Consider the following 24,762-nt stretch of genomic DNA (forward strand, 5'->3'; position numbering starts at 1 on the left):
TGCATAGAATGAGAAGCTGTAATGCTCAGTCATAACAATATTGATCTCACCTACTCATATCTCACTTTATCTCTGTCCCCTGCTCCTTTTCTCTCTAATCACTTGCCATTTTTTAATGGAGCATAAGTTCTATATTCAGACAAATGAGTGTAAAGGCACTAAGGCTGATCACTACTGAGCTGCTAATGTGTAACCAACACTACTTGTTGCTTGAGTCATCTGATAATAGGACATCAGTAGTGCTCTACATGTCTACATGTTTGTGAGTGAAACAGGAAGGCTTGTGTGTGAACTGTATAAAATACCCATGCAGCAATACTAATGGTAGAATTCAATGGGAGAATGGCACCGAGTAAAATAAGGAAAGCAACTAATGAGGAAATAATAATAATCCTTGAATTTGATATTGTACTTTATCACGTCTTCGAGACGTCTCAAAATTCTTCACAGAATATACTGTAAGGTGAATTGATTGTATATTTTGTGGGCGAAACGCAGCAGCCAATTGCACACAGCAGTGTCCCACCAACAGCCATGGATTGAAGTGACCAACTTTTTATTAATTTTTGTTTGAAGGAATTACTACTGCTGGAAAAGCGATCCATCAATCGACTAACAACTGGGTTCCTACGTACTCCTAGGTAAACAGAGGCATGTGGAGTAAGGAAACTTGCCCAACATTTTGCTCTGACGGGAATCAAACCCAGGTCTCTCGCTTGCGAGGCGAGTGCTATAACCACTGAACTACAGGACTCCGATAGTCCCGAAGATGACAAAACAAAACATAATACAACAGTATATTTTTCATGAAGTAAAAACATTTTTTGTGCGGTTGCTATTAATATCCATAATTATATATATATACAGGAGTGCACATATTATTGAAGATTCAGCTGTAATTATAATACTGGAGCATGAATGTGAACCACACCAGGCATGTTACGGAATGTATGGGACATGCTGGATCTGGTATAAGGAGTAGAGAGTGAATTAAGTAGAGAGAATCTGCAGGTAGCTAACTTCTCCAGGCTGTATTTAATGATGTGGTCTGTATTCATCTATTCAGGTAATAAATGCACTGCTACCATTCCATTCAGCGTTGACTCTCTGTATCACTCCCAGGCTAGACTCTTTTTCTACATTACTTGTAGGTTTCCTATTAGCCCTTGAGAATTAGCTGAACAGTGAAAAAGCCACCATTTTGTGCCACGAGGCAGTTAGCTTGGATTAAGGCAGAACTGGGCAGAAAATGGTGCAAAATGTTTTTCATTCTGGTGTCTATTCAGTCTTTTTTCCTGCTCTTATTTGCACAGGTTTTTCCTTGTAAATGTCAGGTCGATGAATCATAGAAAGTTTACAAAGCAAAAGCAAGCAATTCAACACTATGATGCTTCTAGTTCCTTCGCTGTTCCCATTCAATCTTTTTCCATACCTTTAATATTTGTTAATTTGAGACCCTGCCAGCCTGTTCAGGTAGACATTAAAGATCCCATGGCACTATTCGAAAAGGGAAGAAGTTTCTCCCAGTGACCTAGCCAACAATACTCTAGAAAAAATTGGTCATTCACTTCATGGCTGTTTGTGGAACATTGCTGTGTGCAAATTGGCTGCTTTCTTCATCTACAAACAGAGTCACTGCAATTCAGAGTAAATCATGTGCAGCTTTGAGACATCTCAACTATGTGATATAGCACTATATCAAATGCAAAGATTATTATTATGTTACGTTTCCTCAAGTATTTATCCAATCATTGCAAACCTGAGAAACAGCTTGATATTTATGCATGCACAAGAAAAATATACAGTATATATAAATTACATACATGACTGCATGACTGTATTCAATAAAATTAAACGCAGGTTACTTTAGTTTTAAATCTGTCATCTCCCAAAATGTTCTCATAACTTGGCTTATATCAGAAACATTTTGGCAGCAGTAAACGGCATAGCTGTATGGTACAACATGCTTCAGAGTGGTAGTCTGCACTGATGTTTGGGTCACACTGTGCTGAAGCCAGCAACACACAGTACAAACGAAGGAAGCACTGATTTATAGGAAGATTATTCACACCAAATCTCCAGAGTGAAACCTGTAGATGTTCATCACAGTCAAAACTTGTATTACATCTCTACAAAACAGAACACCAACTTGCACTTATACAGCAGTTTTCATGCAGCATCGTGTCTCGGAGCTCTGACAGTAACAGGTTTGGATACCAAGCCATGGAGAAGTGGGAGGGGGTCTCCATGTAGCACAGGAATAAAGCTTAAGGTTAAACTTTACGATTTAAACTTTGAATAGATATTTAAACAATCAAGCAACTTCCCCCACTCCCCGTGGTCCTATTCCATTACTCATTGCAGCTAATTGCTAATGTATGGGAAAAGCTTTTAAACTTTGAATTCTTTCATATTTTCTTAAACTTCATTTTCAATGACCATCAATTAAGTTGCACTTAGCATTTCGATCTGTCCAACATGCTTGTGGGGGGGTGTCAAGTCTCTCTACTGACTTGTCTCGTAGTCACTGCTTCTTCCTCCCACTTCATCACTGGTGCAGCATGGAATTCACTCCACATCTGGGCCCTGTACTGTGCCAGCTCGTCTGCAAGAATTCGTCATGTTCCATCCGCTCCATTTGTTTGGGAGATGTTTGAATCCAAACTCATGTGTTTGAATCCCTCACTTCAGCAGTTAACTCCAGCATCGCCCACAATAGTCATCTTTTAACAGGTCCACAAAATACTGCTTAGCCCCCTACATCCTGAGCCAAAATACTCCTTACCCCACGTCCTGATCCTAAAACCACACTGTAAAAACATACTTGTGAAAATGTATATTCTTTGTATAGATGAGAAAGCAAACATTAACCTCTCATTCCCTGAGTTTTTGAAAATAATTGCTATGAACAATCTAATTGTTGCAGGTAGCGGGTGGGTTACTTCTAATTGATATCTAGGTTGTTCAATCAATGCAGTACAATACAATTTACATGTTTATAGTGCCTTTCATGTGGGGAAGATGTCTCAAAGTGCTTGGGATTCAGGGACTCAGAGACTTCTACCTTCCTTAGGTTCCTCACTTACTAAAAGCCAGTAATTATTTACAGTGATTTTATGGAGATAGCGCAGTGAGTGAGTGAGTGAGTGAGTGAGTGAGTGAGTGAGTGAGTGAGTGAGTGAGTGAGTGAGTGAGTGAGTGAGTGAGTGAGTAAGTGAGCTTGACTTGTAGAAAATAGACTGGAATGTACGCCTGAAATTCCAACTGTTGTAAAACTATCAGCAATGCACTGAGAATTAGAAAATCCCACCTAAGGTGCACACACTCAGTAACCTTACCCATTAGCAGAAACATATCTGGGTCTTCACACAGCACAAATTCCCTGACCTTTGGAAACAAATCAAGCCAATATTGAGTTCCCTGATATGGTATTTGTGCCATTTAATTCTGCACATTTAAGGTTTTTAAACCAGGGCCCAAAGTCAAAAAGGCAATGATTTTGATTGCAGCATGCTGGCAAAGTCTATAAAAATCTAATTTCAATTGCATTAATGGACTATAATAATGAGTAAAGCAATTAAAGTAAACTGACTGATGCACTTAATTGTCGTATGTTCTCAGCAGCAAAGTAGGTCTTGAAATGTAATTTGCTCTTGTTGCAAAATTGATCCAGGCAGCAACATTACTCTCTGTTTTTTATCAGAATCTCGCTTCATTCAAGTAAATAGTTATTTTCATCACCGTTTATCAGCGCTGCAGTTAGAGTGGAGAAAAAATAATGAGGGAAAGGCTTTTACATTTTAACTTCCTGATGAAATCCTTGCTACTCCAGCACGGAACAATTTCCCTCCCACATTATTATCATCAAAGTGGGGACTTCAATAGGTTTCTGAATGAGTCAGTTAGTTTCCTTTGCATGCAAAGTAAAACACCAAAGGGCATTTAGTGGTTTACTGGACTCCTGGTCAAATGTCGAATGAGACAGCTCTTGACAGATAAGATAAAGTGTTTACTTGATACTATATTATTATATTAAGGTGTATCATTATGTAACCACACCAGCACTGTATTAATGACAAAAAAAATTAAATAAATACAGAAATGTGATCTCCACCTACTAGTTGTGCAGGAGGTATTGCATTCCAGTTGTGGCTGTTTCTTTTTGCGAATACTTAGCATTGGCACACCACAAAGTGTTCTTGCCAGTTGGCACCCGCAGAGGTGAAGCAGAGCCTGAGATCAAATCCGTAGCAAGCTCCAACTGTACTCCCAATTCCTTCAAAGTGAATTCTGCTTATGTGTGTGGTACATCACCTTAATCCTTGAATTTCATATAGCACCTTTCTCATTGGGAGGACCTTTCAATGCCCTTCACATGATTTGCTGTGAAGTGTCATGACCATGTAATTTGAAGACAAATGTGCAGAGGAGGGCAACAAGGATGATCTTCAGTGTATAGAGGAATGAGCTATGAGCAGTGATTAGATAAGCCAGGCTTAAAAAGCAGTTTGATGTTGTGATGGAAGGACTTGGTGTTGGGGGTATTGGAGGGATGAGAACAGATGGGCTGAAGGGCCTTTTTCATCCAAACAAATCTTGTGATCGTATACACAGTCAACTCACTTTACAGTATATCCTGTGAAGTGCTTTAAGATGTCTTAACAACGTAATAAGGTGCTGTATCAAATGTAAGGATTATCATTATCTAACATGTCAGTTCATTAAATTATTTGAAATACCTCAAACAATCTCCTCTACTCTAAGGAATATAACCCCAGCCTACCCCGCCTCTCATCATACCTCCAATCCAGTATGTAGGACTAAAAAATGTGCTATTACACACTATCTCATTCCCATCACTGAGACAAATTTCCTCTTAGACTTTTTCTAAGTCTCTGTAACATCTGCCCTGGCCGTCCTTAAACTGTTTTTAAAGCTCATCAAGGGCTAGTTGATATTTGTAGCTCCATGACTCACTCCAAGTGTGAATTTTATATAAAAACAGATACATTAGTGTTCCAGTCTTATTACTGGCAGGACATGATCTCTGCTACAGATAAAGGCAGCAATGTTAAGAGTTAGGTGCATGACTCCATTTTTCCACTCACCACAAGTCACAGAGAGAGGAAGCTAAGTAAAGTTTATGAGAACTATTGAATAATGATGTTTTTTAGGGTGTCTGTGTTTATCCCTAATTACTAAATTCAATATCCACGTCATAACCATATCTCACCTGGATAGACATGACCAAACACCACCTGACATAATTGCAATAACTTTAACATTTGATGTAGTGCCTTATTACATCATTAAAACTTCTCAAAGGGCTTCACAGAGTTTTCTGTAAAGTATAGTGATTTCGTAGGTGAACACAGCAGCCAATCTGTGCAAAGCAATGTCCCACAGACAGCCATGAAATTAAAACCCAATTTTATTTGGGGGATTGTTGGCCAGGACACCAGGAGAAACTCCTTTCTCTTTTCAGATAGTGACACGGCATCTTTAACATCAATCTGAAGAGTCAGATGGGACCTCAGTTTAATGTTTTATCTGAAGGGCTGAGCCAGACAGTTGATATTAAATAGATGTGTAACTCCATTAATAGTCATTAAATTCCCCTTCAGTTACAGTATGCTTGAAGACTTATTTGAAGATTTGCTGCTTTGGGTCATCTTTTCCGTGCTCACTCACCCTCCCCCCGGGCCTATGAAGCTCTTTCAGACATCCTCCTAATATGAAAGGTGCTATATAACCATAAATTGTATTGCATAGAACAAAAGGAAATGCCATTTCAAATCATTTTGGCAGGCTGCATGACTGTCATACAAGGCTGAATGTGCCATTATTCCAGAGAATAGGCAATCACATTTCCATAATACCTTGTTACAAATCCCAGGGTGAAGTTTGTAGTCAATGTGATTTTTTTTATCAAAGAGAACCGGCTGGGAGTATTGAGTCATTCACCCTTGTCCTCCCGATGTAGTTCTATAAAACCGGTAACCCTCTAAGCATCATTCAAAAGCTGGTCCAACACTATGGATCCACCTACTCCAAGTTTTGTAAATGATGACGCTGGGAGGGGGTGTGGGAGTGGGGGCAGCAACGTCCACACGTGGTCCATTGTATGTGAGAACTATCAGGTGGACCACAAATTTGACCCTAAAATGGGATTAATCTGATGGAACAAAACAGTCTTGAGGATGACGATATTTTGGTACAAGTGATCTTCTTCATAAAAGAAGAATTAGACAGCTAGCTATATTAACAAATATTTTGAGAGATAATTTTAGTGAAGGTAAAGGATACTTTCAGCAAAGCAGCATCACTGTATTACTCTTCAATATGGTCCTGCACATCATTCCGTCTGAACCACCTCATACTACCAGCTGAGCTAAAAGGTTTTATAAGAAGAAAAGACCTTGCGTCGGGATTCATGTAAAACATCCCGCATGTGTAAAAGATTACTGAAATCAGATCCACTTGTAAATTGCAGTATGGCTGGTAGCCAAACTCAATATTACAGCAGCTCCTCGAGCTATACTATCAGACTGCTGATCCTGCCCCAGAGCTATGGACTGTAATGTGAGGTAAACATTTAGCAATCCATAATCGCCCTACAATGATAATATTATTTTAAAACTCAAGTATAAGGGAACCCCTGACTTCCGAGATATCAAGTTCCTGTTAATATCACTTCCTTCATGTTTCCCACATGCGTGCTTTAAACAGGAAGTGTCACTGATGTCACTTTCTGTACACTGCACATTTGCAAAATATTTCACATTATTTTGCAATCCGGTCTCGAATCAATTTAGTGTCGACTTTCAGCTCATTTTCACTGAACACAAAACTGGTGCTCAAGGTACAATAAAATACTCTTTTTGCACCCATTTGCCAATCATGCCCATTTTGCCTCATGTTTGTGAGTGAATGGTGGACATATTGGGTTGCAATATTTCTGTAAAATATACTATAGTTTGGTTACAAACCATAGCTTCTTGGGGTGGGGAGGGGAAAGCCTCCATAACTAACCTGGCACCAAGTTAACATACTTGGCAATCGATATCGGAGTTAAGTCTACCCTCTGCAGCTGTTGGCAGTCCTCTTCCTGAGCCAGGCAGGTCTGCCGTACTCCAGGGCACTGCTGATCATAGACAAACCAGCCTCACTCATTGTGGGGATTTGGAGGCATAGGTCAATCACTCAGAGCAGTGATTCTTCTCACTCAATTCCTGGTCGCCCTGCAAGCCAAAGCCCTAACAGGTAGACTGGGTCTATAAAACCGGCAGCCAATTTCACGCAGCACTGTCCCACAAACAGTCATGGATTGAGTCACCAAATTATTTTTTTTTAAAAAGGATTATTATCCCCGGAAAAGCAATCTGCCAATCGACTAACAACCAGGTTCCTACTTACTGCTAGGTAAACAGAGGTGTGTGGAGTAAGGCAACTTGCCCAACATTTCGCCCTGCCAGGAATCAAACCCAGGTTTCTTGTTTGTGAGGCGACTGCTCTAACCCCTGAGCTACAGGACTCATCTGGACAAGCAGAATGGCAGACTATGCATTTTAGTTAGTTAAACTTCAGCAGTTCCCCAACACGCACTCTGGAGTCCTCAATTCTTGGCTCTTGCCAATCTGCCCCAAATATTCTCCAAAATTAGGTAAGCAGTGTGTGTCCCTCCAGGGAGAGAGTGCACATTCTATTCCAGACACAGGGAGATTTCCATGTGAAGGTGGCATACATATGTGGAACTATCAGTCTGGTTTGGATACTCTGAAGCAAGGTAATGGGTTTCTGCATATATCAGACACCTGGCTGACAAAAACAAACAGCCCTTGGGGTTTGGGAGTAGATATATCTGTAGCCTAAGAAACACAAGGTAACACAATTCAGTGTGTAACAATGCAGTAAAATGTCTGCAATTTAAATGTCACCTCAAACTCAGAAAGCTGCCTCATCCTCAGCTATTCTGTATAATTATACAAAACTAATATCACTTAGCATTCCTGATTTTTTTCCACTTTCATTTTTGTTGGTGAAATTGTATGGTGAACAGTGATGAGTAGTCAGCTCCCACAATCAACTCATCAGTACAGCTGGTTAACAGCTAACTGTATTTTAACTAAGCGCTTTGATCATGGGAAGACAGTAGTTTGGGGTACTGTGGAAAGGTGAGATCAAATGGCTGAAGGACATTCTTCATCTGAACCTCTCTCGTGATCTTGGGAAAAGCATTTATATTGGGTTTGATTTACTTCATAACATGTTACTGTGGAACATAGTAACTCAGTGATAGTTTAATGCAGGATTTGACCATTGGTCCGTCTAGCTTTGCATCAGACTCCCTAAAACATTCCTTCAACACATTTATGTGATCACCTAATAATCCCAAAACTTTTTTTTTAATATCCAGGAACTTGTCTAGTTTCTTTTCGAAACTCTTTATACTTCCTTCTTCCACCACCTGTGCTGGTAATTAGTTCCATATGTCCTCACTCTTTACCAAAAGAATGTTCCATGTTGTGTTTATTATAGACTTAATCGGCAGCCTCTCCAATTAATCTTTAAAGTACTCAATTTTTATCCCAACACAACCTCCCCAATTTCCCTCTCATTGCCTTAAAGTCAACTCTCATGAAAATTGGCGGATTAATGACATTGCAATCACTTCCTGCTCTTCTACTTTTGTGTCTAATGGATAAATTAAATAGTTACATAATCCATTTCTGTCTGTGCATCACAGATTAGCTGAAAAGCTGCAGATGTAGCATAATGACTAAACAAGCATTTGTGCATCTGTTGTGGGATTTTAGCACACCAGGAAGCAGTTAGGCACAAGTTGATGTGAGCACTAAAACGGATGGTGTACCAACACTCTAATTAATGGCTATGTGTTGAGGGTGTTCCCAAAATCAGACAATGTACACATGTGGCCATTGTTTATTTGAAAGAAACATTCTGCCCACACTAAACTCCGTACCTCCTTTACCCCAGTCCTTGTCAAACTCCATTTGATCCCTGTCACAAGAGCGGATTGATTTCAAGACCCTCACTCTTGTATTTAAATCCCTTCACGCCCTCTCTCTCCCTAAACTACCTCTGCTCGACTGGCTCCAGCCTCCTCCTTGTCCCCTGGATCCTCCGCTCCACCATCGGCTACCTTGCTTTCAGCCACTCCCCCCCCAAAGCTGTGGAACTTTCCCTCAATCCCTTCACCTCTTCCATTCTCTGCCCATTTTCAGGTCGCACTTGAAGACCTTCCTCTTTGACTGTGCCCATGGTCCCTTTCCCCTCCTACTAGTGCAGCATCGGGCTCCGCTACTGTTAAGCGCTCCGAGACCCCATCCAGTGTGAAGGGCGCTATATAAATGCAAATTGTTGTTGTTGTAAGGTTCTTCACAGTGATTCTCCTGACTTCCCAGCGGTGGTGGTGGTGCATGCAGAGGCAAAGGGTCTGTGTAATGCTGTGATTTACCTATAGAGTTTGAGTCTGTAATATTGCTACATTCATGGGGATATCCTTAGAGTCTGGGAAATACCCCCTGTAGGTGGTTGTGCCTGGGGACTATTTAAAATGCTGTACATGCTCTGATTGGAATCAAGGTAAAACAACAACAAATTTACATTTATATTGCACCTTTCACAATGCGTAGGTCATCCCAAAGTACTGGAAAGTCCAGGGTTCACACCCAAACCGGGAGTGGGAACCAAGGGACTAAAAAAACGTCCCAGTCCCCAAAACATCCATGAGAATCGATTCATGAATCTATTCAATGCCTTTGGCTCCCGTGTCAATCCAGTTGATTCCAAACTTACATTTGAAGTAGTTTAAGAGTTCTTGGAGAAGTTACAGCTAATCAGCCACACCATTAAAATTAAGCGGTGTTTGATGCTGGTTGGCATGTTCATGTGCATGCAGAATTCAGCTTCAGTTCTTCCTGCTCCTAGTTCTCTCTCTGCACAAGTGTAGCGCTTCCCTCAGCTCTGGATGAAAACAATTCGGATCTGGCAAGTATAAATCTAGCTTCCCGCTCGCACGTCACATCGCTTCAGGTAGCATCAAAGAAGCTGAATTATTTCCACCATGGTTGCAAATAAGACTCCAACAAAAATATCCAATCCACTTACATCAAAACCACATTTATCATTAGCATGCAACACAGCCAAGTTATCCATGTGCTGGGAATCAGCTGGCATACTTACCCTGACAAAATGTGGCATTAACCCTCTTGTAGCCCAGGGGACACTCCACCATCTGTCCATTGCCTATTACTGGGATAGCTGAAATTGAAATAAAATAACAATTAACAAATGTCACATAACTGCTCCCTTTCACTGCTGCTGAAAACATGGGTAGAAAGTCCCAGGTGCTCTGCAGATACAGGTATCATCAAAAACAATCACTTTGCTGCTACATAGTAGTATAAATCCATATTGAGTCTTGTATTTTACTACAACAACAACAACTTGCATTTATATAGCGCCCTTCACGGAGAGTAGTTTCCCAGAGTGCTTGATAGTGGCGGAGCACGACTCAGCCTCATGCTAATGAATTTTCCGAATAATGAATGCTCTGACTCACGCTAACGCATTTTAGCCTAAACATTGTACAAAAGTTTTACTGATCTACCTGTATTGGTAGTTTCTCACAAACTAAAACAAAGACATTTTGCTAATGGATTAATTCCTACATTTTGCTAATGGATTGATTGAGTATTAACTCGATAAAAAATATATGCAACAACTGTTTCCTTCACCACTCTTTCAGCACTCTCTTCCCCTGAACACACACACCCGTGCGAGTGTACACGCACACACACAGACAAAAATGGGTTAAATTGAGACGCCTTCTATAGAGATGTTACTTTATATATTTTCTCAGTGGAGACACGCCTTAAAACATGTGTATTACCAAGGAGATTGTAGTACATCAGTAACTAATGCATGGTTACCACATGAAACAGTGTGAGGCAGTAATAAACATGGCAAACAGGATGCTGGGCTACATTGCCAAATCAGTTGAGGTCAGTTCCCCAGATGCAATGCTCAAGCTGTGTAGGACTCTGGTCAACTCATGTCTAGAGTACTGCATACAGTTCTGTAAAATAAGGAGCTGCTGCAATTCTAATTACTGTAAAATAAGGAGCCCCAGAGGAGAGTCAAGAGGATTATTTGCTAGAGTCAGAAGAATGAGCTGTAAGGAGCAGGTAAAGAAGATAGCATTCTTCAGCCTTGAAAAGAGAAATCACAGTCGGAATCTTATAGAGGCAAAAACAATGCTATATGGAACAGAGAAATTGAACCCAGAACGATACCTTCAAATATGCCAAGACAGCAGCAAAAGAGTACACAGATTCAAGGTTATATACTGCACTTTCATGACCAAGAACTATTTCTTTAAACAAAGATGATTAACAGCTGCAACAGGTTACTGGGAAAGGTGATTAAAGGCAAAAGCCTGCACTCATTGAACAAACAGCTTGACACTGTAATGGGAAGACGGTAGGGTGGGTATTCTGGAAGAATAATATCATATGGGCTAAAGGGCCTTCTTCACCCAAACGTCTCTTGTGATCTTGTAGCAGTCAACATTACTCAGATTAGTTTACGAGATCAAAGATGGTACAGTGCACATTCCTGCTCTGCCGCTATTCCCTTGCAATTGGTTTTGTCAGGTCTACAACTGGCTATAATGAACCTTCCAGCAAGCTTTACATTAGAGAAGGTGACTGAATTGGCTGCTCCACCTGACTTAAATCAGCATGCTTGCCAGTAATACAAAACATACGATCATGCTGCAAGAGTCATTACAGCCATTATGTTACAGTGAAGAGGCTACTGAAGGTTAACAAAATGAAGCCTGTACAATTTGTACAATTGTACACGATAATGAAATTGCTGTGAGTGATTACAAAACACTGATCTAAACCAGGATTCAGGATCTCTGTGAAGCGCTTTGCTTTGAGGTGTCTCGAAGACATGATAAGGCGCTATATCAAATACAAGTATTATTATCATTATCTCAATAAGTATTAGAGTGGATGATTGAGCAGCTTGGAACAATACTCAGATTAGATGGCAGGTTTGAAATCATTCCATATAATGTTCGATATGATTAATAGAATTGTTTACAAAATCTACATTGATCTCTGAAGTTTACAGGATTTTTTATTTGTACATGTTCAACAAGGTGAGGAATGTCAGCATCTGGGAATAGAATACTTGCTCTCTCTTTGCATCAAGTGTCAGCAATAGATCCCTGCTGCAGTACAAGAACAAGTTCATTTATATAGCACTCTTCATGTAGAATTATGTTGTGGAATGCTTAACAGTGGCAGTGCTTGATGCCAGGGAATGTGGCCGTAGGTACGGTCGAAAAGGAAGGTGTTCTGGTGTGAACTGAAGATGGGCAAGGAGGAGGCAAGGTGAAGGGATTGAGAAAGAGAGTTCCATAGTTTGAGGAAGAGAGTTCCATAGTTTCGGGGCTGAAAGCACGGCCCCCGATGGTGAAGCGGAGGGGACAATAGACGTGCAGTAGGTTAGAGCCAGCTGAGAGTGGATAGTGGGTAGTGGAGTGGGGTGTAAGCAGATCAGAGAGGTAGGGAGCTGAAAAAGGAATGAAGTAATGGGAGTACACAAGTGTGAAGATCTTGAAATTGATCTGTTCTGCAATAGGGAGCCAGTGGACCCTGGCAAAGCTTGGGGTGATTGGGGTACATAGTTTTGTGTGGATGAGAATACAGGCGATGGAGTTTTAATTAATTGAATTTTATGAATGGTGGAGCTGAGGAGACTGGTGAGGAAGACATCAGATAATCAAGGCAGGAGGTGACAAATGCATGGATAAGGGTTTCAGCTGCTTTGGGTGTGAGGTATGGTCAGAGACAGGCTATGTGACAGAGGTTGACAAAAGTGGTCTTGGTCTAGGACCAGGCTCAGTAGGTCTGAGGGATAGGCCGGGGAGATTAAGGAATTGGAGCTGCAGGTTAGAAGTCGTTGATGGGAGCGAAGAAGTATGGCTTCCATCTTGTCAACGTTCTGCAGAAAGTTGCCACTTATCCACGCTTTGATGTCTGATAAACAAGAGGACAGAACATCAGTGGGCCTGGGGTCACAGCTAGAGGAGGAGAAGTAGATTTGGGTGTCATTCGTATACACGTGGAAAACATCCCATGTCTCTGAAAGGGAGCGTGTAAATGAGGAAAAGGGATCTAGAATGAAGCCTTGGGGAAAGCCATAGGTGACCAAGTGAGGGCAGGAGGTCAAACCAATGTCCACCTGAGCAGCTAGACAGGACCTCAGGTTAATCAGAAGGACATTAAGAACCAGAAACCAAAAAAACAGTTGCAGGTTAAAGGTCCCATTGCTCTATCTCAATAAAGCACCTCAGCCTCAATCTCAGAAAACACCCTATTACTCATATGGCAAGGTGCTCCCTGTGTTTTTCTCCGAAGTAGGAGAAACAATTAGTCAAAATGCCTTCAGAAGAAGAGATGAAGTGATGAGCAAAAAGAGGGCATTTGCCACTATAACATAACATTTCTGATTCTGACATGAGCCAATTGTCAGGGATGAATGCATCCTCTGTAGCAAATCTTGGTGATAATTGGGCTCCGAGTAAGACTGAATTGAGTGAAAGCTGTGGGCAGTTTTGACCTACATGTCTGCCCTGGGGACTTGGGAACACCAATTTCAGGATAGGGCCCTCACATCTACAACTTGCACTTGCATTGCGCCTTCCATGCAGGGCAGCATCTCAGAGACAAGACACTTATTTCAACTTTATCAAGTTGAAGTTAACAACTAATTAAGTATAAAAACACTTTTAAGCCTGTCCAAAGTTTTATCTATTTGACTACGCTTTTGGTCATCTTTGCTCTCCTCACACTTTTCAGCTCCCAGCATCCAGCTCCAGGACTCTGGCACCAGTTTGAACTGCTTTCACACACCTTCCCTAAGGTGAAAGGTGCTCTATAAATGTAAACTGTATTGTTTCGTAACTTTCTGGGTTGCTCTGGAATCTGTGTTTGCATACCTGAGTGTTTGGCTATGCACATGTGTCTGGATATGCGTGTTTGTGGCATGTGGGTTTGTCTGCACACGTCTATGTCTGTTTATGTGTGTATCTCTGTGTTGAATGTCTGTGTACGTGCATGCTTGAGTATTTATGTACTAGTGCATATGTCTGTGCATGTGTGCACATCCATAAATGTCTGTGTGTGCATGTTGCATCTGTGTATTGTGTTGTGTGTGTTCTGTGTTTGTATATGCGTGTGTTTCTCTCTTATTGTTCATTCTTGTGCTAGGAGCAGTTGCTATAAGCACTGGGCATGAACTGCTAACTGAATCCATGACAAAGCTTCAGTCTTATAAGGTCTAATGTGCCAACATAGCTGCACGTTAAAGAATAATCCGCAGCTTATTATGAGGAATTCCCTCAACCCTATATTGATGGAGTTGTTGCACATTCTTCTCACTGTGATGCTCAGTCTGGAGTTGTTGTCCACAGGGGAGCACAGTGAAGCCCACCCACCTTGATGTCTCCCATTTTCACAAATGTCTGTTCTTCAACAGGGCAAAGAGTTTAAAAGTAATGGTGGAAGATCTCCCATTGGATATTTTTGCTAACAAATCTTCAGAAGCAAACTCATGTCAACACTAAAATAATTAGACCATCAACAAGAATAATTTCACAAGCAGTTTACGAAGAAAACAGAATTAATGACCCATATTAAGCGGGTTGTGATTTCTTTTTTTAAAAAAAATAAATCCTATTCGGCAACCTCTGCATAATTTCATTGTAAAGTGGTTGAAATTAACAATGGCCTCTTTGTTCAGTATTCTTCTGAGCGCTAAGTAGACAAAGGTGAAGGGGATTAAACTGTACTTTGTGAACCGGCAGATATGGCCAGCTTTTTAAAGGCAAACCCAATTATGTTGTCATGGGAACCCCTCCAACACAAGAAGGCTTGCTCCAGTCTGGATCATTTTGTCACTGAGCTGCTGACCATAAGCAGAAACACTGGCATTGACTTTGAGAGAGCGTAACTCATTCACAAGGTAAATGAATCTTCGCAATTTTTAAATGGATTTCACAATTCATCAATATTACAGGAAAAACATCTCTTGTTACAGTCAGGACTTCCATACCACCAACCAAGCATGAGTAGAAAGCCAGTGGGAATGCCTAGGCAATGCCTAACTCCTGTCACAGTGACCAAGATTGGAAATTCTACTCTACTGGCGGCAGGTTGTGCTGCTCACAGTGCAGTCAACAAGAATGACGCCATGTGGATGTGATGTGAAGGAAGCAGAGCTCTTCAGTTTAACTTATGGTTCAGGGTCCTCTTCAGGTTGGAGAGAGAGGTACATTGGCAGAGACCACTTGGATTTAGCGAAGACGGTTTGTGTATGTTTCGAAGCTCAACTGTACACAGGACAATAATAGAATATCACTTAACACACACCACACAGTTAAGATTGCATTACAATGGCTTTTGCTCGCAGAGCTGAAGATATGTCCACGGATCAAATTGCTCACTCACTTCATTGCTAAAGAAAAACTTCCTGGTGTCTGTCCTGAAATTACCCTTAACAACTCTAAATCTCAAAACTGAGGAGTAGTTCACTCCAAAAGGGAAACTAGCCCAAGCACAGGCTCAATGGGTCATGCGGTCTTTTTTTGTGCTGTCATCTCTGTTTCTAAGATCTAGCACTCACAAGTCAGGTATACCAAAGGCCAGATGAAAATTAAATCTCCATCTACCCCCACCAATCTTTGCAAATCCAGAACTCAGAAGAGCATCCAATTGCACCAGTGAATTATATTCCAATTCTTATACCAGTTATCCGTGTGGCCTTTAGGAATTAGATTACTATTTTGACCCAACCTATGAGCACTTGTTGTGTAACAACCCCCGTTACAAGGCTGACATTACTAAAGTCAATTTACTTGGAACTCAACGGCTGTCAAAGAGTTACATCCCAATTATTTGCTCTACTCGCACAGAGCTCTCCTCAGCCTGAACAAGACTATATTTTACAATGTTCACAAGATCACAAGATGTTTGGCTAAAGAAGCCTATTTGGTCCATGTGACCTCATTTTCCCTTCCTCCCATATTACATCAGCTAGAGTAGTTATGCCAGTGTCCTAAAATTGATCTCCGCATTCCCCGTAGTTCTTCGCCTCAACATATCTGCCTGCTATTGTTACATATTCTTTGTATTGTTCTGGGTTTACTTTGTGAATCCTATTAAACTCAGAGAGCCCACCATATCCCCAGCACCACACACACACACAAACACATACCCACGCCAGGAAGAAACTTAAATTACTATGTCCAAAGACCAATCCTCACAGAGAGACAAAGGCACAGAGTAAACACTGTAACATTAACCTCTCTCCTCGGCCCCATTAAGTTACACAGTGCAAAAATACAAATACAATATAAATTTACATTTATATAGGACCTTTTACTTCAGAAGGTTGATCCAAGGTACTTAACAGTATTGGTTTGGTACCCAACCTGGGGATGGGAGCTGATGGGGAGGGGAAAGATGACCCAAAGCACAGTCGAAGAGGTAGATATTGAGGTAGACCTTGAAAGAGGTGAGGGGGGGAGCAAGTCAAAGAGACACTGGGATGCAGTTCCAGAAAGTGGAGGTATATAGGCTGAAATGGTGGGGATCATGAAGCAGGCCAGTGCCCACTGAGCATAAGAATCAAAGTTTGTAATCTTATTGAATAGACAGACACATTTGTTGTAAACATTAGAATTAAATGAACAAAACTAACCATACTAGTTTGCATTTCTTTTGCCAGCATAACCCTACGTAATTATTGTTCCATCGGCATGCAGGATATAAAGCTTTATATTTAGAAGAGATGTGGTTATCAGGAAGCCATTAATGCACATCTATCACTCTGATCTTTCCAATCTACTTAATAGGGAACCACATCAAAGGATGTCAAGAGAACTAAATTGTTGCTTGTGGGCATAGTTTAGGAGAATGAGGTCAGGAAATAAATATTTGGTTGGTTCTGGTAAGAAGGGAATAAGTGAGAATCGTAACCACGGGTGAGCTTTACAAAAGGGATAATAAGGAGAAAGCAAAACCCAGTCATAGAACTTCAGACCTACTTCTGGCTGTTTTAAATGACCACTAAAACCTCCACAGACCTCCTCATACTTACTTTATAAACAAAAGAATAAGATACTATCTGGTGTACACAATGTTTTATTTCTCTTTAATTAACAACCAAGCCAATATTCACATCATTAGAACCACTGACTTTAAATTCGCCCATTAAAAACTAATCTACATTTCAAGTTGAGCATTTATCAAACAGAAAATCCACCAGCAGTTGTATCCCTCAACACATCACATGGAAAGATAATACACTGTATGTAAACAGCAACATAAAAAGGCAGCCAGTGTTGCCCGATTGTTACACATTCGTACAAGACTATGGTTAACAGCATTGGATTCAGTCTATTACTCAGTTCCAAACATAGCGAAAACATTGGCAGTTGGAAGTGCAAAAGGACTATGAATGGCAGCCAATGCAGGTTCAGAAGGGCCAGACATCATCTAACCAACTTCATAGACATTTTTAGGAGGTGATATCCCAAATTGACTGTGGGAAACTATATGACGCAAAGTACCTCGACTTCCAAAAAGTGTTTGACAAAGTACCACATGAAAGACTCCTTCACAAACTGATGTCACTGTATTTCAAAGGCAAGACATGGACATGGATTGACTGAAGGGGAAGTAGTTGTTAGGGGTCTATAAGTGAAAATGGAGGGGAGGTATCAGGTGTCCGTACTGACATCACTCCTGTTCCTTATTGATATTAATGACCCAGATACGTAGACACAGTGTAAGGTTGTTCAATTTGCAGATAACAAGTTGAGGATCAACAGTGGAATCAGGGAAGGGCAGCAAAGTTCTTAGAAAGACGCAGGAAGCAAAAATTGAAACACTAGTACTCCGTGGATTGGGATTGAACTTGCTAAGAGGGAAGTTGAAAGAGATCTAGGAGGGTTAGCTGACTTGTTACTCACTACATTAAAACAGTGTGAGACAGCAATAAACACGGCTATATTATCAAATCGATTCAGTTCCGATCCCAAGAGGTAATAATCAGGCTTTACAGCGCTCTTGTCAGATTGCACTGAGAGTATTGCATGCAGCTCTGGTCAATGTGACATAGAGGCACTACCCAGGCCAAGAAGCAGTGCAGAGGAGAGCAACAAGGATGATTCCCAGTGTTAGACGAATGAGCGATGACAACGATTAGACAAGCTAGGGCTCTTCATTCCTGAACGGAGCAGTCTCAGAAGCGACTGTATGGAATATTACAAAATGTTATGCTGTAAAATTCCATGATTGTGTACCTAACACAAATGTGAGAACAACATAAGGGAGCTCTTTCTGTATTGGAGTGATTGAATCAATTATTAGCGCTTTGGGACGTCATCCCGACGTGAAAGGCGCTCTATAAATGGAATCTTCTTCTTGTTGTTGTTGTATTAGATAAAATATGGAAAAATATTATCTCAGATATTCTGTGCTGTCAGACAGGGCTGTTCGCAATTTTTACTGATGAAAAATCGGAACTCCTTCATAATGATCCTTACATTTGATGTAGTGTCTCATCATGTTGAATAATCTCAAAGCACTTCACAGAGTTTTCTGTAAAGAACCATGTGTTTCTAGGCAAATGCAGCACCCAGCTTGGGCACCACATTCTCCTTCAAACAGTCAGGAATGAATTTAACTGCAGGGTTATTGGGCAAGACACTGGGGGAAACTCCCTTCTCTGATATTGTCATGGGATCTTTTAACGTCCATCTGAACAGGCAGACAGGACCTTGGTTTAACATCTCATTTGTCAACACAGCACTCGCTAGTACTGCACTGAAGCATCAGCCTGCACAATAAGCTCAAAGTCCCCAAATTGGGACTTGAACTCACAACCTTCATTTCCCAGAGGCGAGAACAGTACCAACTAAGCTATAATGACTCCCTCCTTAAGCTACTCTACTTGAAGGGCGCTATATAAATGCAAGTTGCTGCAATAAATGTGATGGGATAATACAGCATATAGTAGTACATCTGTTTTTAATTGAATAAACTAGAACCAGGAATGACTAGGTTTCAAGTCTTCATCTCTGGAAGAGATGGTAATTGCATCAAAATGTACAGTGCTTGCATTTCAGGGGCGAGGGGGAATCAGCAGCTGAGTTTGGGTTGCTTTTTCCCTTCTAAAAATAGCTAAACCTGTTAGAAAGTTATTATACAACCAAAATTGTAAAGAATGACCAAATCTGGAACAAAATAGCATGGCTGATTTTCTCAGAACAGAAACACTTCAGAGCAACAAAGTGCATAAATTAAACCTAGTATTCTCTTACCATTTTCCTGTACAGGCAAGTACGGAACCACATTTAAGGCAGACGTGTGATGGACATGTCTTCCTAAATCTCTCCAAACCCAAATTTGTCAATTTGAAACACTCCGCTTTAAATTAATATGTCAGAAGAATGGAGAACAGGAGCTAGGATTATCTTCAAGCTGTCAGTCAAAACCCACTCCCTCCTCCACAAGACACGGGGGTCTAATTTGTGATATTTAGAAGACAGAACTTTTGGTTTAGAATCGTATCATGTTGAAATGACTGAAAGTGCTATAGACTATTTTTTCTCATATGTTCTCACTGTTTTCTATTTAGAAAAGTGGTGGGAAGTTCTAATTTGATATTGACCTGTGTGATGTGGTGGTCAAGGTAGGATCCATTTTAGCTTTTGAAAGGGACTTGAGAAGTGTAATTTGCAGCCGTATGGGAAAAAGACAGGTAAATGGGATTAAATGGATTGCTCTTTCAAAGAATCAGCACAAATATAATGGACCTTATGGCCTTCTTCTGCGCTGAATATTTCTATAGTTCTATGGTACTAATTTGGTCGACACGAGTGGTCAGATTAGGGTTAATCATTTCTAAAAGCCGCCGAAGTGTGAAAAATTAGCCAGAGAAGAGCAACCAGCTAATTGTGGAAAATGGTGAGAAAATTCCAATTATTACTCTTTTGGTGGCTTTCGGAAATTGCAGTTCACCCCTACAATGAATATTGCAGCTGTGCCCCCCACCCTCCCCACACAATATGTCAATGTACCTAACATTTTTAAAAAACTTTAAAAATCTTTGAAGAATTTTCTGAACTTCTGCACAATGTTAAAAGATAAAGCAATGGTCTAAAGACAATGCCATGAGGGTTTTGTACCACATTCTCTATGCAATCTTACATCTCATCTGCATGATAGATATATTTTGTGAATTAAACATTCAGAGATTCTACTCTGCATGACGGGTGCTATATAAATGCAAGTTGTTATTATTGTTATTGAATCCCACCCTCACACACACACACACAGTTAAAGTAACATTTTGGTGAATAAAATGGAACCCGGTGAATACAGAAATAATTCTATTTACTAAGAAAATATTTAGAATATTTCCTAATGTTGGCTGAGATACTTAAGACTACTTCAGATTTCTGCATTAATTTTATTTCTAGCTATTACCTATAAATGGGGTTTATTTCCTCAGTTCAATCATTCATTAACACCAATTAATTCAAAACTCCAGCACCCTTATCCTCACTATACTAACCTTCACACCCCCATCACGCAGTCCTTGCCAGGCTTCACTGGCTCCCTATTGCAGAACGGATTGATTTCAATATCCTACAAATCACTTCATGTCCTGGCACCTCCCTATCTCTCCGATCTGTTTACATCTCACTCCTCTAACCACCCACTTTGCTCTAGCCTCCTGCACATCCCGTGTCCTCTCTGCTCCACCGTTGGCAGCTGTTCTTTCAGCCACTATGTCCCAACTCTCTGGAACTCTGCCTGAATCCCTCCACCTTGTTCCCTCCTTACTCGTATTCAGATCACACCTGAAGACCTTCTTATTCAACCATGCTTATGGTCACCTCTCCCCTTTCCCCATCTCGGCATCAATCTCCTCCACTGTGAAGAGCTCTGTGATGCTACACTATATGAAGGGCGCAAGTTGTTGTTGTTAATCTAGCACTGCTTAGGTTAGTGGAAAAGAAAGCAGAGCTCTGTCATAACAGTTAATTTCATCACCTACTAATTCAAATATTCCACTCCTAAACGTTGGGTTTAGCACGCAGACAATGCCTTCTCTTCACCTATTAATTACCTTTAAAATGAACTTCAAGTATATGCCAATTATTATATCATACAAAAGCGAGTTCATGCATGTTATTGAAATAAGTTGAGTTGCAGCAGTAAAACGTTTTTACCACCCCTGCAATTTCAATGGGCCTCTGTACTGTTTTAATACCAGTCTATAAACAAACACTATTCAAACAAAAGAGGGGAATAAATTACATATACTTGTACACTGGCCAGCATATCAGTACTGAACTCAACAATTCGCAATTCCGTTCAACCATTGGCCAACAGCAGTGTAGGTGCTTAAAGTGAGGGAAGTAGATTAGATTGGTAGAAAAAGGGAGAGCTTCTCCCAGGAATGAATTTTTGTCTTTTCTGCCTACTATTTATGTATCTATGTAACTAACCAGGTTGCATTTAGAAACTGACAAACATAGAATATAGAAACAGGAGTTGGCCATTCAGTCCCTCAAGCCTGTTCCACCATTGCATTAGATCATGCTGATCTTTACCTCAACTCCAATTACCCACCTTGCCCCAAATCCCTTAATACCCTGACCTAACAAATATCTGGCCACCTAGGTCTTGAAAATTTGAATAGATACAGCATCCACAGCCTTTTGGGGGAGAGAGTTCCAGATTCCCACTACCCTTTGAGTGAAAAACTGCCTCCTGATTTCACTGCTAAATGGCCTAGCACTAATTTTAAGATTATGCTCCCCTTGTTCTGGATTCCCCCTTCAGAGGAAATCATTTATCTGTATCTACTCTATCAAATACCTTTATTATTTTAAAAACCTCAATCAAATCACCCCTCAGCCTTCTAAACTCAAGGGAATAGAGACCAAGTTGCTGCAACCTGTCCTCATAATTTAACCCTTTAAGCCCCTGTCTCATTCTGGTGAATCTGCTCTTCACCCCATCCAAAGCCAATATATCCTTCCTGAGGTGAGGTACCGAAAACTGAATGCAGTACTCCAGATGGGGTCTGACCAAGGCTTTGTACAGTTGAAGCAAAACATTACTTGTAAAAAGATTTCCCCACCTTCCAGGTGGTGGGGGGGGGGGATGGGGGGGCGGTGGGGGCGAGATGAAGAGATAAACTTACATGGCATTTTTGGACACTTCTGGCATTTGTGGAACCCCCACGAGGTGCCCACGGTTCCACAGCAATCTTCTTGCTTCAATAGTCCAGGAAGAGCCTTACCACACTGCAATTAACATGAATACTTCAGTTAGTGCTCGTTCGCTAGCAAGTGTGAACACGGATTCCAAAAAAGACAAAGAAAATTATGTGTATCAACGATTGAAATTATACCTTCTGAGGCTTAATGGTTAGAGTTAGAATGCACGGAAGGGTGTGGGGAGTTCATTAAGACTATAATATGGGAGGAAGCTTTGACTAAAGTAGCACAGGAAGAGGAATAATGTCCAGATTTATCCAACGATTCCTTCGCTTGCCTCTGACCTCCTTTCTCCATGAGCTTCAGCCTATATTCTCTCCTGCACCACACACCCAAATACTCTACAACATTGCCAGGCTCCACTAACTCCAAGTATCTCTTCCGTTGCTTGTGGGAAAGCATTGGCAGAGATCATGGGAGAAGTCAGCAACGGGCAGCAGACCTTCCTCCTGGCTGGAAATACTTATAACAGATTAGTAATCATGGAAGAACCTCACAAGGACAACACAATTTACCCAAAAAGTGCCATGGAATTTACCTTCTATGTTGTTTGTTTTGCTAAGGCAAGTTGCTTATGTATTGCACGGGAATCAAAAGTAGGCAAAAGTATTAAACAAATACAGTCCACTAGCTTCAGACAAAATTGGCACTGGAATAGAAAAGAAAATAAGAACAATAAAAACTGAGATTGGAGTTGTGAGCGGAGTGGCTGAGGTACAGAAGGATCCTGTTACACCAAATAAATCAGAAATATTATTCATACCATTCCATCTCTGACAAGAGCCCAACGCTGAACAGTAGTACAGAAATAATTTACCTCCAGCACAGTACAAATTGAACACAGGGATAGGTGAATGTGACTAGAGTAAAGGTGTCTGGAAGGTGTCTGCATGTCATTTTATTTTTGGTGCCAAAATGTTAGCACTGCTGTAATCCTAATTTGAAGTACAAGATGTTAATGAACTGCATGTACCTGTAAACTGGTCGAATGCATGCTGTTTTCTGCTCGGACTAATGAGATTCAATAGGCAATCTGGGCTTTGTTGCTAAATCTTCCACTTGTACTTCTCTTTCATTTAATACAGCCTCCCCGTCCTTCCACTACCTGTCCTCTTGGACCTCCATAGCACAAGCAACAGCACATGTAGTCTTAGTGAAGATTACTAGTCTCCACAAAAATCAAATCCATTTGTGAATTGTATTCAATGTTCCTCAGTACCCACGAGTAGCATTAGACCAACACCACAAGATGGTTTATTTTTTATGTAAACCACCGAATCCCTTACATGTGGGTTCTGTGTGCGCCATGTGTTGACTCAGAGCAGTGGTTTATGACCAGTGAAGTTCTGCCCCACCACAGAACATTATAACTAAACAAAACCAACTTAGAATTGTTATATCTACACTAACAGGAGGGAAGGCCAGCACATAGAGGACAAGTGTTTTCCTGCAACCTTCTCCAATAATAGACAATGTCAACATATATACCGGTTAAGTATTTAAGGCTTCTTTTCTAAAGCCCAAATCCTTGCTGCTCAGAAAATACATAGTCACTACAGTCCTGTAGCTCAGTGGTTAGAGCACTCGCTTTGCAAGGGAGAGACCTGAGTTCAATTCCAGGCAGGGCGAAACCTTGGGCAAGTTTCCTTACTCCACACAGAGCCTAATAATAATCCCTCCAAAAACCAAAAACAATAATAAATTGGTCATTTTCAATCTATGACTGTTTGTGGGACATTGCTGTGCGCAATTAGCTGCCGCGTTCGCCCACAAATATACAGTCAATTCACTTTACAGTGTGTTCTGTGAAGCGCTTTGGGACGTCCTCCCGACGTGAAAAGCGCTATATCAAATGCAAGGATTATTATTATTATTATTATTATTACATTTTATTGCACAGGGTGACCAAATAGTCATGATACCATTACAATGTCTAATGAGTCTTAAAGAAATTATGATATTTTGGGGGTATTTTAGATAATAGGGTAGATATCACATAACAGGGCGAAACCTTGGGCAAGTTTCCTTACTCCACACGCCTAATAATAATCCCTCCAAAACAAAACAATAATAAATTGGTCATTCTCAATCCACAACTGTTTGTGGGACACTGCTGTGCGCAATTGGCTGCCGTGTTTCGCCCACAAATATAAGGTCAATTCACTCTACAGTATATTCTGTGAAGTGCTTTGAGACGTCTGGGACGTGAAAAGCGCTATATCAAATACAAGGATTATTATTATTATCATGACTTTTTGGTCACCCTATATCTCCTGTGAAACGCTTTGAGATGTCCTTGTGATGTGAAAGCTGATCTATCAAATGTAAGGATTAATCATTATTATAATTATTATTTTGCAGGT

At 40.7% G+C, this 24,762-nt stretch overlaps 1 protein-coding gene across 5 annotated transcripts in view; it reads right to left on the reverse strand.

Annotated features, from left to right (window-relative positions):
• ltbp1 (latent transforming growth factor beta binding protein 1) overlaps positions 1-24,762 on the reverse strand; it is a 204,438-nt gene that overhangs the window by 91,021 nt on the left and 88,655 nt on the right. For all 5 annotated transcript variants that reach the window (XM_007898450.2, XM_007898451.2, XM_007898449.2 and 2 more), the window contains 2 exons: positions 22,324-22,426; positions 10,207-10,284 (listed from right to left, as the gene is read on the reverse strand). In XM_007898450.2, the coding sequence (XP_007896641.2) occupies positions 10,207-10,284; positions 22,324-22,426 (181 nt within the window). The remainder of the gene's footprint in view (positions 1-10,206; positions 10,285-22,323; positions 22,427-24,762) is intronic.

The sequence above is a fragment of the Callorhinchus milii genome, unplaced genomic scaffold (assembly GCF_018977255.1).
Source record: "Callorhinchus milii isolate IMCB2004 unplaced genomic scaffold, IMCB_Cmil_1.0 Scaffold3, whole genome shotgun sequence".
Taxonomy (NCBI): Eukaryota; Metazoa; Chordata; class Chondrichthyes; order Chimaeriformes; family Callorhinchidae; genus Callorhinchus; species Callorhinchus milii.